The sequence below is a fragment of the Leptonychotes weddellii genome, chromosome 8 (assembly GCF_054177405.1).
Source record: "Leptonychotes weddellii isolate Sample4059 chromosome 8, ASM5417740v2, whole genome shotgun sequence".
NCBI lineage: Eukaryota > Metazoa > Chordata > Mammalia > Carnivora > Phocidae > Leptonychotes > Leptonychotes weddellii.
The window spans coordinates 111,007,084-111,020,467 of record NC_138376.1 but is presented as its reverse complement, the minus strand read 5'-3'; the positions used below and the strand labels follow the sequence as shown (position 1 = coordinate 111,020,467).

The following is a 13,384-nucleotide window of genomic DNA, read 5'->3' as shown; positions in this document are numbered from 1 at the left end:
TCTAGTCAGAGAGAAAGAATATGAAAAAAAAATTGCAAAATTTCAACAAGCCAGTAGAAGATTGTTGAAGGGAGCTAACTACAACTCAGGACTTCCTTCTACCTATCAGACAAAAGAACTGTTTAGGATGTAGTTCGAATCTGTTTTAATAAGCCAATCCTATCTGAAGATTGTGGATTTGGAGACCCCAGAAGTTATGGGGACTGAAAAATGGTTCTGAATATGTCTCTCTGGTTCAAGTAGATTCTTTTCAGAAGTAAGAAGCCCATAGGATGGTTTTCTCAGTCATAGATCTTTGACCGTTAAGCAAATGGTGAATCATCAATCCAGTAATTTCAGCTTGTCTTTGGTTTTAAAATCTGCTTTTCTCAGTGTCTAAGAAAAGACAGTGGTCTTATTTCTACAAGCCTGGAAAGGCTTAGAATTAAACTTGGAAATTAGATGAAAGGCAAAAATATTTTTGTGTTACATATATGATTTGTAAGTATTGGGAAAATCTGTATGTACTTTGTATTAAAATATTTGTAATTTTTTAAAATTGGAATATTGTAGAATCTCACCAATTAGCCACACAATTCTAATTTAAACTATATAACTAATTTTAGACTTGCAAAGCTGAAAAGCATAAGAGTATTTTTACATTTGTAATAATACTAAAATGTTTAAGAAAGTTTGATTGACTCCATTTATAAGGTATTCAACTTAAAAGTGTTGTTAAAATGCTCGTTATAGGGGCGCCTGGGTGGCTCAGTTGTTAAGTGTCTGCCTTCGGCTCAGGTCATGATCCCAGGGTCCTCGGATCGAGCCCCGCATCGGGCTCCCTGCTCCACGGGGAGCCTGCTTCTCCCTCTCCTGCTCCCCCTGCTTCTGTTCCCTCTCTTGCTGTCTTTATCTGTCAAATAAATAAATAAAATCTTAAAAAAAATGCTCGTTATAGTGACATTTGGGCCTTCGAAGTGCTTATAAAAGGAATCAAATCTATTAAATTTATATATGGTGTTGAACACTTTAAAGAAACTATAATACAATAGTTGGAGAAGACATTTGAACCATTCCTAGAAGGATGTTAATAAACACAGGCAAATTCTAGCTGGAGGAAATGGCACAAACCAAGCTGTGATGTTGGGAGAGTGCATAATGTATATGGAGAACAATGAGTTTCATTTGATTTGGCCCAAGCGAGGAATAAGAGTTATCTGGAACTGTGGTCTGTGGTGAAGCTGCAGATCTTGAGGGCTAGACTGAAGCACCTGGGAGGTATTCGGTAGGCAGAGGGAACTCACTGGAAAGTTCTGAGAAGGAATATGAGGGTTATCCTTTAGGAAGAATAATGTGGTAGCAGGGTTAAGAATGGTTGGTTGAGGAAGACTCAGAGAGGCAATGACCAAGATTTCAGAGGTAATCAAGGGGCTAAACATAAAGTGGTAACAAACTTAAATTGACCATGGAAAAGATGACTTACAACTTAAGGTCAAGCTGCTGAGTATGCCTACATGATAATTAGGGACAAATTCTTCCCAATGTTGAGTGAAATGCTAGTTCTCGCCACCTTAGGATATTTATCTAACTACAAAGTTAGTATCTATAGCTTTTCTCCCTGAAAATCTAGAAATGGTACCTGTTTTTGGCAAAAGAGCAAAAAACCTTCACACAAACTTAGGTTCTCAGCTTTCTCTAGAGTTTTCTGTGTTCTACTACTTAGTGACCACCTGTTACAGGGCAAAGAGTTCATTTAAAGATTTTTATTCATTCATCTGAGTGAGAGAGAGAGAGAGAGAATGAGCTAGGAGAGGGGCAGAGAGAGACAGAGAAGCAGACTCCCCGCTGAGCAAGGAGCCTGATGTGGGGCTTGATCCCAGGACCCTGGGATCCTGACCCAAGCCAAAGGCAGACACTTAAGCAACTGAGCCACCCAGATGCCCCTTTATTATTAATATTTTTTATTTAAAGATTTTTATTTATTCATTTGAGAGAGCGAGAGAGAGAATGAGCTGGGAGAGGGGCAGAGGGAGAGTAAAGGGCAAAGAGTTCAGAACTCATAAACTGAGCAAGGACTTGGCCTGTGTGTAGACAGCAGCATAAGCACTCCATACAGATATCTGAGTTGAGGTCCAGCAATGAGTTCAATCACAATAGTCTTACGTAAATGAATGCCATCAAAGTGTTATGTAAAATGGAAAAAAAATTTGTCCATTTCTTACCTCCAAGGGTTTTAGAAATTAGTGTTTCAACGCAAAACCTAGTTTAGTGTGAGCAAAAATGGGAAGTAGCTGTTGAACTACTACACTTACCTTGGGGATGTACAGCTAATTTTTAATAGCATACATAGCATACTTGGGGCCAATTTTTCAAACCTACTTTTAAAACTCTTGGTCCCAATCTTCTCTCTTATATGTCTTCCTTCTAGGATAATGGCACACAAATTGCTTTTCATACCTTCCTCTCCTACCTTTGCTTTTGTCCCAGAGTTGAGGGAGGCTAAGTTACAATTTGTAACTGCTGTTGAAAAAATGAAAAGTATATTCCAGTTCCTTTACTGGCCAAAATATGCTCCCCACCTCTCTCTTTGCTTATAATACATTAAATAATAAGCATAATGAGGAACTTTGTTTATTTTCTGTATTATAAACTCTAAAGGTACTAGCTTTTATTTTTACATAGTATAATGTCAATAGAAACATCAACATCAGATATTAAAAAAAACAAGTTTTAAAAATATACTGTAAGTTGCTGTTTAAAGCAGTAATTCTTAGATATTTTAAATAAAAATTACAAATCACAAGGCCTTACATACAAAAAATCTTAAATTAGGTGCAGTTGAAATAATAGACAATTAGAAGATCTGTCTTATTCTTGCTTTACAGGGGAGGAGTCGTAAGCTTTTAATTTAAAAATACCGAGCACTGTCTCAATACAATAGAATTGGAAGAAACTAAAGTTGGGGATTTCCCAATGATTTTATTGAGGTAACTTTTCCCAATTTTATACATATATGCATTTATATATACTTAAGAAAGCTAAACCATGTTCTAAGGCACTTGGAATTGTGCACAGCAAAGTATCCTATAATATTATACAACTAAATAGAGCATAATTTTGCTTTTTAAATAACACAAACACCAGTAAGGAATAAAAAAGATAATACATAGTCTGTCTTTCAGGTTACAATAGTGGAATACATATACATATCTGTGTATACTTGTAGGTATTTATACCGACATACTATAATACAGTACAGACCAAGAACAACAACAAAAAAAGAGAAACTGTCATGTTAATCAGTGTACAGTTCCAGTTATTTACACTCACAGATATTGTACCTGTGTAATATGTAGAATTAGATCACTTACTGGAAATTAGGAATCATTCCATCAGTCTGATAATGATCACAGCTTACCATTCTTAATCACTTTAACCAAAGACTAAAATAACAAACGAATGTGTATAGTTCTTGATTTAAAAATCACTATTACATAGAAAAAAATGACAAGTTTGAGTTTTTGCTAGGTACTAAATCTGGTGAAACTGGTGCAGAATGTTTTGAACACATTGGCACATTTCTAAGCCACAGAAGAAATACTTAAAAAAATGAAAATAAAAATTAGTGCCTATATTTTAAGTAATGAAAGTGGTTTGACCCTAGATTTATTCAGATTGTTTTCAAATGCTAGTTAGCACTGCAAAGGTGACATCTTTTTGTGAAGGCTCTCTAAGCAATGTAATGATACAAACTATAACAAAAGCATCCAGTATGGCAAGAGTCCCCCAAATTGGCAAGTGGCACAAATATTATTGGCATTTTAATATACCATGAAATTGACCTGAGGGTGGAGTGGCATTCTGCCTCATTTACTCCCTTTAATTTATTCTTAAAAAGAAAAAAAAAATACTGGTATTTAACAAGATAAGAATTCTTAAGCACCATCTAAAAATTCACAATATAACCTCTTTTATCAACTCTGAGTTGTTCTGTCTCGAAAAAGATACTTAGAAATTTTAGTATTTGGAAAATTACAGTGGCTAAATTCTTCCATTCTATTAGCCACAGTTCATCCAAATCATTTCAAGACATATTCACCATTCAGTTTTGGTGATAAAAAGCAACAGAGCAAAAGTATGTTTATGTATCATTAGCGTAGTTCCACAATGTTTCAACTAGGTAAAATCATCTTGTTTTGTGTATGACCATCAATGAAGTATGAACAACAGGCATGCAATCCAGTTAATCCACGCTTCCTTCATAATTTAGTATTGACAAATTTTAGAAAAGTTGAACTGCATGACTACAGTTACAGGGAGAATTTAAGCACTTACAAGTGGATTAAATGCTTCTTTAACAGGATCAATAGGTGATAGCTTTGAACCTCAAGGGATGTACCTTACCAGGAGAAAATCTAACGGTGATTTTCATGGATCGCCAGTTTTGTTACGTGGATTGTTAGCTGTATTTGTGATTAAGCCATGCAATAATCCTCAAGACCCTGACAAAGACGGTAACCAACAGTGTAGTTCTTAGGTAAAACTGTGAGGCCAAAACAGAGAAAAAAAGTTTGCTTCATTTGAAATTTCTCCTGTAAGTACATACATGGACCAGCCAAGTGACTATGCCAACTGAAACGGCCAAGGCTGCCCAGCACCCTCCTCCCTGAAGAACTGGCAAATTAAAGCTTCACTGAAGCAGAAGGCTTGGAAAATAAAGGGGGAAGGAACTATTCAGGGCCCAAAGTAGTGCAAGGCAGTCCAGATGATGTTTTGAAAGAGGTACTCTTCCCTGTGTGTCCTCAAATTGCAGCAGACAGTGGTACTCAAGGGAGGTGGTACCGCCTTAGGAGGGCCTTTGAACATGGGGGAGCGCTTCTGACTTTTGGTGTTTTTACGGTGACTGGGCATGCTACTGGCATTTACTCAGCATGAGCTTAGGATATAAAACAGCTTGCAATGTAGGGGACATTTCTGTAAACAAAGAATTGCCCAGCTCCAAATGCCAACAGCACCCCCTCCCCGAAACACTGATCAACAGCATGGTGTTCATAGGGGTGCAGTTTGTGTCAGCAACGCAGCAAGCTGAGAGACACTGCAGTAAATCCTAGCATGGCTAAAAATACCCCTGCCTATAAGGTTGGCTTTTGGTGAGAATAACAGCCACAGGATTCTGTTTTATTTTATTTCATTTCATTTCATACTTTATTTTCTTTTTGCCAGAAATCTTACAGAATATGTAGTGGGATTTCTTAATTTGGAATGACCTTGTGAACTCTGCTTCCAATGTTTTCCAGATATGCTAATGGTGGTTCCCATTTTCATATAGAACTTAAGCTTAATTATTACCCAAAATAAAGGGAAAGTGAAAATGAGAACTGGTTTGGGAATATTCTACCTTTGTCCCCACCACCTTTTGGTCACTGCCAAATTAAGAGTAGTTCCTCATGCTGCTCTTTGAAACTTGGATTTGAACTACCTAAAGATGAGCTTTCTCTCAGAAAGATGGTCCTATTAATGTGATGGTGACTTTTGCCATTGCATTCCCCTCTTGGACATATTTCAGTTCCAGAAAGCTCATTCTGCTTTGCCAAGCAAAATAATGTGACATATCCCGTCAATAAGAAGACACCAAATGCTCAATAGTGGAACATAACCTATATCAAGAAGCCAAGGGACAACTCCGTACATAAATTACATCTTAGTGGTACCTTACTGCTCACATCATACTCTAATGATGTGAAGAAATCAGTTCTTGACTCAAATTATATACCTTCACTAGTAAGGTTAGGGCTAATAACATGACTGGAATTTAGGGATGCTTCAGCTACTGTACTGATGAAATGACAGAAATGAGCATATCTTCCATCTCACCTATTTTGAGGAAGACTTCTCTCACTGTGTTTAATGTGCTGCTGGGACCACTTAAAAAAATAATAAACTAAAGAAATTTTTGAGCAAGAAGGAGGAAAAGAGAGATTTCACTCTTTAAATGTGTACATGCTACTATGTGGTAGATGAGACTTTTTCTATTGTGAATACAGTATCATTTTTGAAAGCTGTGTCTGTCTGATGACTATTGAGTATAAATACAATGCCTGTTATATCTTAAAATGTGGTCCATATCAGGATATGCAGAGTTTTTTCACTTTTAAGTGTAAGCTACTGGATTTTTTCAAAGTACCAACGTAGCACGGAAATATTGTAGGGATGTGAAACCCAAATTAGGGGTTCTAGGAAATTATCTCTCATTTTCAATATCTGATGATTTTTGAAGGGTGTAGTCAATTCCTTTACTGTCTTAAATAGGTTTTCACTTACATTTCAAAACTTTCTAACAGAACATATTTACTAACATTAGAAAAAGATAAGTGACTACAATCATTATGCTAATAAAGGACATGAAAACAAAACGAGAAAGTCTGTTTTTCTGGGTAAATCCAAGAGATAGATGAGTTTGCTTCTTCCTCCATTTAAAACAGCTATTCCAATACCCCACATGGCTCTCTGAATATTATAGATTTAGTTTAAATAATTTAAGGAATTAACATAAAGGTAAATTATATCAAACATAAAAAATGCCAAGACATTTCACATACACAGAGAATTATCAGGCAGGGTTGCCTTAAATTAATGCTCATTAGAGGACTAATTTCGTCAGACCACAAAGATGCTGATAATGCCCATGGTGTCTCCTTACTACCTTAATGTTCTTTTGCTCCATTTCAAAAAAGACAGAAATGGCCACTTTGTGTTTTACAGTCTGTCTGGTTCCTTCCTGCCTGAGATCTTCCTGGATATGGGTTTGTTTCCTACCCTAATCATATCTTGGGGACTCAGGAAAACTCATTCACTTCCTCTGTGTCAGCCTAATGTCTCACTTTAAATAGGGAAAAGCCTGGTATTGTGTTACAACAGCCCAATTCACACACACATTTATTTTTCTCATAGAACTGTAGCTTACTGGTTGGACAGCAGAAATGCTGGCATTGGGCAGAGGCCTAATTAGATGGAGGGTGGTCCACATCGTTAGGGATGCCAGGCAAGAGACCTGGATGGGCTGCTGGGTGAATATGCAGTGTTTCCACCTTTTAAAAATTAGCTAGGAACACAGAGCCTTATTCTGAAAAATACAGGTTACCTCACAATCCTTCGATTCTTTTCATAGCTTTTTATTTAAAGAATCATTCTAATGATATGTGGTTTCAATTCCTAAATAGTAGACTAGCAGTGGTAACATTTTTGACTTTTTGATTTTGCTCTTTTAAACTGTTCTCTAAATGTGTCAATCGGTATGAAGAAAAAAGTGTGGGTAGTTCATAAATCTGACATACCATACAAGCAAAACAGTATATTGAAGGACGGGAGTCTCATCTTTGTACTGGGTGCATCTCATTGTAGGGAATAAAAAAACCTGCATCACATGCACCATGAGTGGGGAAAAAAACTGCTACTTTTATCAACCAAGTAGAGACTTTCTATGACCTGTATCTTGAATGCTAAAACAGTGATAATGTCTTACATTTACCATTTTATAGAGGCCTCGTGATTAAAAATTATGACAACATTTTAAGATTTTAAGTATAGAAAATTAAAATAACATTACATTCCTTGGACTTTTTCCCAAGACACAACAACGATAACATAATAGTATTATAAGGAAAAGGAAGGCTTCGGCAAAAAAATGAGAACAAAGTTAATGTCCATGGTTGGATTTGAACACTATGAAATGGACAAAACCTTTCAGCCAGAGAAAGACACTTGGGCATGCAGAACATTTTTTTCAAAAGCAAAAGTACATCTTATACTAGTAACGAAATGACGACAGTGCAGAATCTGGGTTTATTACGCAGATAGCCCAGTGCAGCAAAAGGTGCAACAATGCTGCTTACTTTTCTTAGACATAAAATGGTCCTGGCTTTTTCTAACAGGCCAGTTGGGGCCAAAACTTTTTAATTTTAAGCAAAATCACCCCATTTCAAGTGGTTCTACAGAATATACATGACTGACAGGATCCAAACTTATCCACCAGATTAAATGTTTGCTTTTTTGGTTGAAATCGCAAATTACAGTCTTCCATATCATGAACCAGAAGCATTTCAGAAAATTCTAGCCCAAGCTCTGCGAATAAAATAAAGTCTACTAGGTCTTGTCTTGTTATTTTAGGTCTCACGTGTTTTTAATAAAAGGAGCACAAAACAATCATGAAAGAACAATCGAATGCAAGGTAGTATTTACATCTGATCGTATGTATTTGGGAGCAGAAGCCACGCCGTGCTTGCGACTCCACGGAAAATCGCAAGATGGCAATTGAGGGTTTCTTAATGTAAACAATACTGACTCTAGGCTCACAGAGAAACCTTCCATGACTTTAATCTCACTGATTCTTTTGCATTGCAAGTCAATGCTATATTTATGGATGCAATCTGCAGACTCTTAAAATAAAAAATTCCTCACTTGGAACTTAGCAGAAACTTTCTGTGTTCTTCTAAGCCTTCGGGTATGTTTTTGATCCATGTACTTAATTTTTTTTTTAATAGCAGCAATCCAACTTAATGCAGCCCTGAAAATAAGTAGTCCTTTCCATGCCCACTCAGAACTAACTGCTGGCAGAACACTTGCATTTGCTTAAGTTTTTACTTTGGACTCAGATTTTTTAGAAAGGTGTTTTGATTGTCAATATTATCTTCCTTAGATCAAGTATGGTTGCTTCAACTCTGAAGATAATCAAGCTAGGGAAAGACCAAAAGATTTATTTTCTAAAGCTTCCTACAGATTTACAGGATCACATTCATCTGACTTTATTCCCAGTCCTGTTATCCTTGTAGAAGTTTGGTACATTAGATAAGGAGTATAAAAAAAAAAGTGTGTATAGCTATGCTACTTAAAACATGCAACAAAATTTGGGCAGGCATGCTTGTTAAGAGTCAATAAAAGTCTTGCATTTAAGAAAAAGATGCATGAAAACACTCAGACGTATTTCTGGCAATTGGATTCACTGGCACAACATAAAATAATGGTACTCTACTGCACCAACATAATGGTGAAACGAGAATATTCTTCTAGGATCAGGTCTTTAAGGAATCCACGTTAGGTGATTAGATTCCCATATCTTAATAGGTTCTCAGCTACCAAAAGCCTTCTTCAAAAATATTTATGCTTTGATTTTCTCTTTTCTTCATTAACATAATGAAATATTTCTCTCTCTCTTTTTTTTTTTCTGATTTTCCACCCCCACCCCTTTCTAGTGCCCAGCAACTCCAGGCCCCGATTTCTCTTCAACCTGCACTCTACAATTTGGCTTTCTGGTAACAGGGAGCCAGCGATTGTCTTCTGCTCATCTTCTTTGATTAAAACTCCTGATGGAGAATAACTGGTGTGACCACGGTGTTGCTTACCATCAATACACATGCTGGACAGCAGTCACTGCACCCCTCCCTTTGCTTGTTGGCCCCGTCTGGGCCATGCAGGTGGGGAGCACTTTCCATACACTTCCTTCACCAGTTAAACGGAAACACACACACGCAAATCCCAGTGCAATATCAGGTTTTCGGGAAGAGAGGCTTCCCCCAAAGATGATCAGTCTATGTTTCCAAAGAGTCTCACACTTCGTTACGGACGGTGAAACCTGACACAAGAAACAGAAACTCTGTGAGTCTGTGGTAGAGAAAACACAGTCGACAATCAGTAAACCAAATAAGGTGCCAGTAATGTTTATAAATTAAAGGCAGCTCTAGACATCCCCCAACTGCACTTCTGTTATAAACCACTGTCGTAACAGAATACTGTTAACAAATGTGAGGTTGGAAAGCAGAGACAGCCCTTATAGAAAATATTCTGGTTATACTGTCCAGGACACAGAGCAATCGATACACAAAACATCACTAATCTTGAGGGTCATGTTCTGACCTGTACCGAGCGGAGTGGGATGTTTCATAAAGGATTTGGTTACACCTGGTTTATAGTTATAAAAGGAAACTATCAACAAATAGTCCCTCTTGGTTTAGCTTCAGCCTCCCATTGCCTCCCACTGAAGACTCCAAATCTACCTTCTTCGCCTGAAATTTCCAAATGCTCGCTGGCATTTCCATCCAAATGCTCCACTAAGCATGTCCACAGCACTTTTTTAAAAAGATTTTATTTACTTATTTGAGAGAGAGAGGGAGAAGCAGACTCCCCTGCTGAGCAGGGAGCCTGATGCAGGGCTCTATCCCAGGACCCTGGGATTATGACCTGAGCGAAGGCAGCCGCTTAACAGACAAGCCACCCAGGCGCCCCTGTACTTTCTTTCTTTTTTTTTTTTAAGATTTTATTTATTTTTTAGAGACCGAGCGAGAGAGAAACAGCATGAGAGGGGAGAGGGTCAGAGGGAGAGGCAGGCTCCCGGCTCGCGGGGATCATGACCCGAGCCGAAGGCAGACGCTTAACCATCTGAGCCATCCAGGCGCCCTCTTTCTTGTTGAACAATCTACCCTTTAAAAGATTTTTAGTCTAGGACCCTCAGATTTGCAACTCATTTCTCTCCTACATCCTCCATATCCCACGAGACACTAAGTCTTGCCTTGTTTGCGGTCTTTGAATCCATTAAAGCTTTCCCATCTTTTGCTAGTGCTATTTGAACTGCACGTTCACATCCCTCCATGCAAGTTACTGAACATTCCTTGTGTTTTCGGAGCCCTGTGCTTTTTGCACATGCTATGTTTCGTAATATTGCAATCCCCTCCCTTCATTTCCCATCTATGTTTTCATATTCAAGATCAAGGCCAAAAGTCATCTTCTCCAAAAAGCCATATCTGATCTACTTCAGCGTATTTCTGTGATTCCACACTTACGCAACTCTATTTAGTATTTCATTTGTCTTGTGTAATCTAATGTTCATTTGGCCTAATAAACCAGTCTCCTAATTCATTTCCCTGTCGCAGGCTCAGAGATTTGTCGATCATATCAGTGCCACACGCTGTCACTAGCAATATCTTCCTAGGCACTAATCTAATCATTCCAGTTCTTTGTTAATATCATTGCATTGTTCTCCTTTCCCTATGAAATAAAATTTAAATTTCTTAGAGTAGTGACTGAGGCCTTTCAGAATGTGGCCCAAACCATGTTTCTAGCTGTATCTCCATTACTACTCCCAAAATACCCCAAGTTCCAATCATTTGTCTCCAAATGCTCTCCACTTTTGTGCTCTGTCCTTTACCCTACCTTCCTTCCCATCTCCACGTCCTGCAATCTCACTCTGTGAGTTCTCCAAACTCCCCTTTCCCCATTTCTCAGGAAAGCATTAATCGCTTTCTCTTCTGGGTTGCCGTAACACTTGGTTTATAATAGTTATTTATCACAGTCAGTATATGATCTTTGTGTAGGTGTGTCTACTCAGATCCTGAGGTGCTGAGGAAAGACCTGCTTTTAATTACTTTTATATACTCACAGAATATAATATCTGGCACATTGGACAACTTAAAAAAATGTTGCTGGATGGAATCAAAGCATTAAAAAATGAAAAATTAAAGGCATACGAACAGTTGAAACAAGCTTGGCTATAATTTGATAATTGGAGAAGCTCTATGATGGATGCATGGGGCTTGTTATATTGCTTTTGAATGTTTGACTTTCCTTTTTTTTTTTAAAGATTTTATTTATTTATTTGAGACAGAATGAGAGAGAGAGAGAGAGAGCGAGCACATGAGAGGGGGAGGGTCAGAGGAAGAAGCAAGCTCGCTGCCGATCAGGGAGCCCGATGCGGGACTCGATCCAGGGACTCCAGGGTCATGACCTGAGCCGAAGGCAGTCGCTTAACCAACTGAGCCACCCAGGCGCCCGAATGTTTGACTTTCCAAAACTCAAAATAAAAATAAGATATACCAACCTTACCAAAATAGCAAACTTGTGATCAAAGTAGGGATGTATCCACTTCGAATTCAATTCCTAATGCTAGCCCTGGCCATAACCTTTGCTCTACATTTGTTAAATGGAGACAATGTTCTTGTTTCAGTCACCTGGGTGTTGTTTTTGCCCTCTGATCATGCAAAATCCTTATTCAATTCAGGCCCTTTGCACTAGCTCTTCCCTCTAAATGGGCCGGCCCCCCTTTGGAGGTGGAATGTTTTTCTCTCCACTGACAGTGCCTGATAGCTTCATTTAAATCGCAGGATAGGTTGTATTTCCCTAAAAGACCCCTCCCCATCCCTTCCAGAGCATCCTGTTACATTTTCTTGATAGTACTTAGCACAATCTGAAATTATCATGTTGATTGGTTTACTTGCTAATGGTTTGTCTCCCTCACTAGAACATAACCATGTGAGAGTAAGGACTTTATCTGACATGTTCTAAATTCCCAGGGTCCAGAACAGAGTCTGACTCACTCTATGTGCTCAGTCAATACTTGCTGAATGCATAAACAACTGAATACATATATACTGGGGCACTTAGAAAGTTATTGATAACTTTCTATAAGTAATTCTTGTAACTGAAGAGTCCAATCATGAGACCCCCAATATTAACTACAATTAAATTTATACTAATCTACAATACAAGGACATTCCATCATGCTTTCTAGGAAGAGTCAACCATTACCTGAAGAAAAATACAGAAATTCTATGAAAGTATTTCAAAATAGTAATTGAAAACCTCTTAAATCAACCTTTTTATGTAAAATATAAAAAAGAGGCAGATAATAATAATGACAGATGAAATTACTACTGTTTACCATATGCCCAGCAGAAGTCCAAGTACTATACATATATTACCTAGTTCAATCCTCAAAACAATCCTAGGAGGCATCTACTCCAGTATCCCCTCCCCTCTGTACAGGTGTAGAAACAGACACAGGGATGCTAAGTCATGTGCCCAAAGCACAGAGCTGGTAAGGAGAGGTGCCAGGCTCCAGACTCTATTCCTAACCTAGACCAGACTATGAGAACAAAACATGTCTTCACTCATACTTTCATTCAAAGAGTTTTCTTGGTGCCCTCTCAGCAGAATGCAAAGGAAAAGGTAATCAGTTAGATTTCTAAATCTGTCAGTTAGTTTTGATGAATTTTGACCAGAGAAAAGTCCTGTTCCAAATCCGAGGCTACACTTTTTTTTTTTTTAAGATTTTATTTATTTATTTGAGAGAGAGAGAGAGAGTGAACAGGGACAGCAGGGAGAGGGGTAGACAGAGTGGGAGAGAGAGAATCCCAAGCATACTCTGCGCTGAGCGCGGAGCCCGACGTGGGGCTCCATCCAGCCTGATGTGGGGAGTTCATGACCTGACCTGAAATCAAGAGTCGGATGCTTAACTGACTGAGCCACCCAGGAGCCCCCTAGGCTATACTTTGATAGCTATAGTTTTCTCACTTTTGTCACAAAGGGAACTAGATGAGAATGGGCTCAGCACAAACTTTTTGCAATTACTAGAAAAGCA

General features: G+C 38.2%; 1 protein-coding gene across 2 annotated transcripts in view; it reads right to left on the bottom strand.

Moving 5' to 3' along the window:
- Positions 1–5,155: 5,155 nt before the first annotated feature.
- The window catches only part of PHACTR2 (phosphatase and actin regulator 2), a 255,603-nt gene continuing 247,374 nt past the window's right edge, over positions 5,156–13,384 (bottom strand). For both annotated transcript variants that reach the window (XR_014147366.1, XM_081827428.1), the window contains one exon: positions 5,156–9,607. Coding sequence is in view for 1 of the 2 variants with exons in the window: in XM_081827428.1 (XP_081683554.1) it covers positions 9,592–9,607 (16 nt within the window). In the remaining variant the exon portion in view is untranslated. The remainder of the gene's footprint in view (positions 9,608–13,384) is intronic.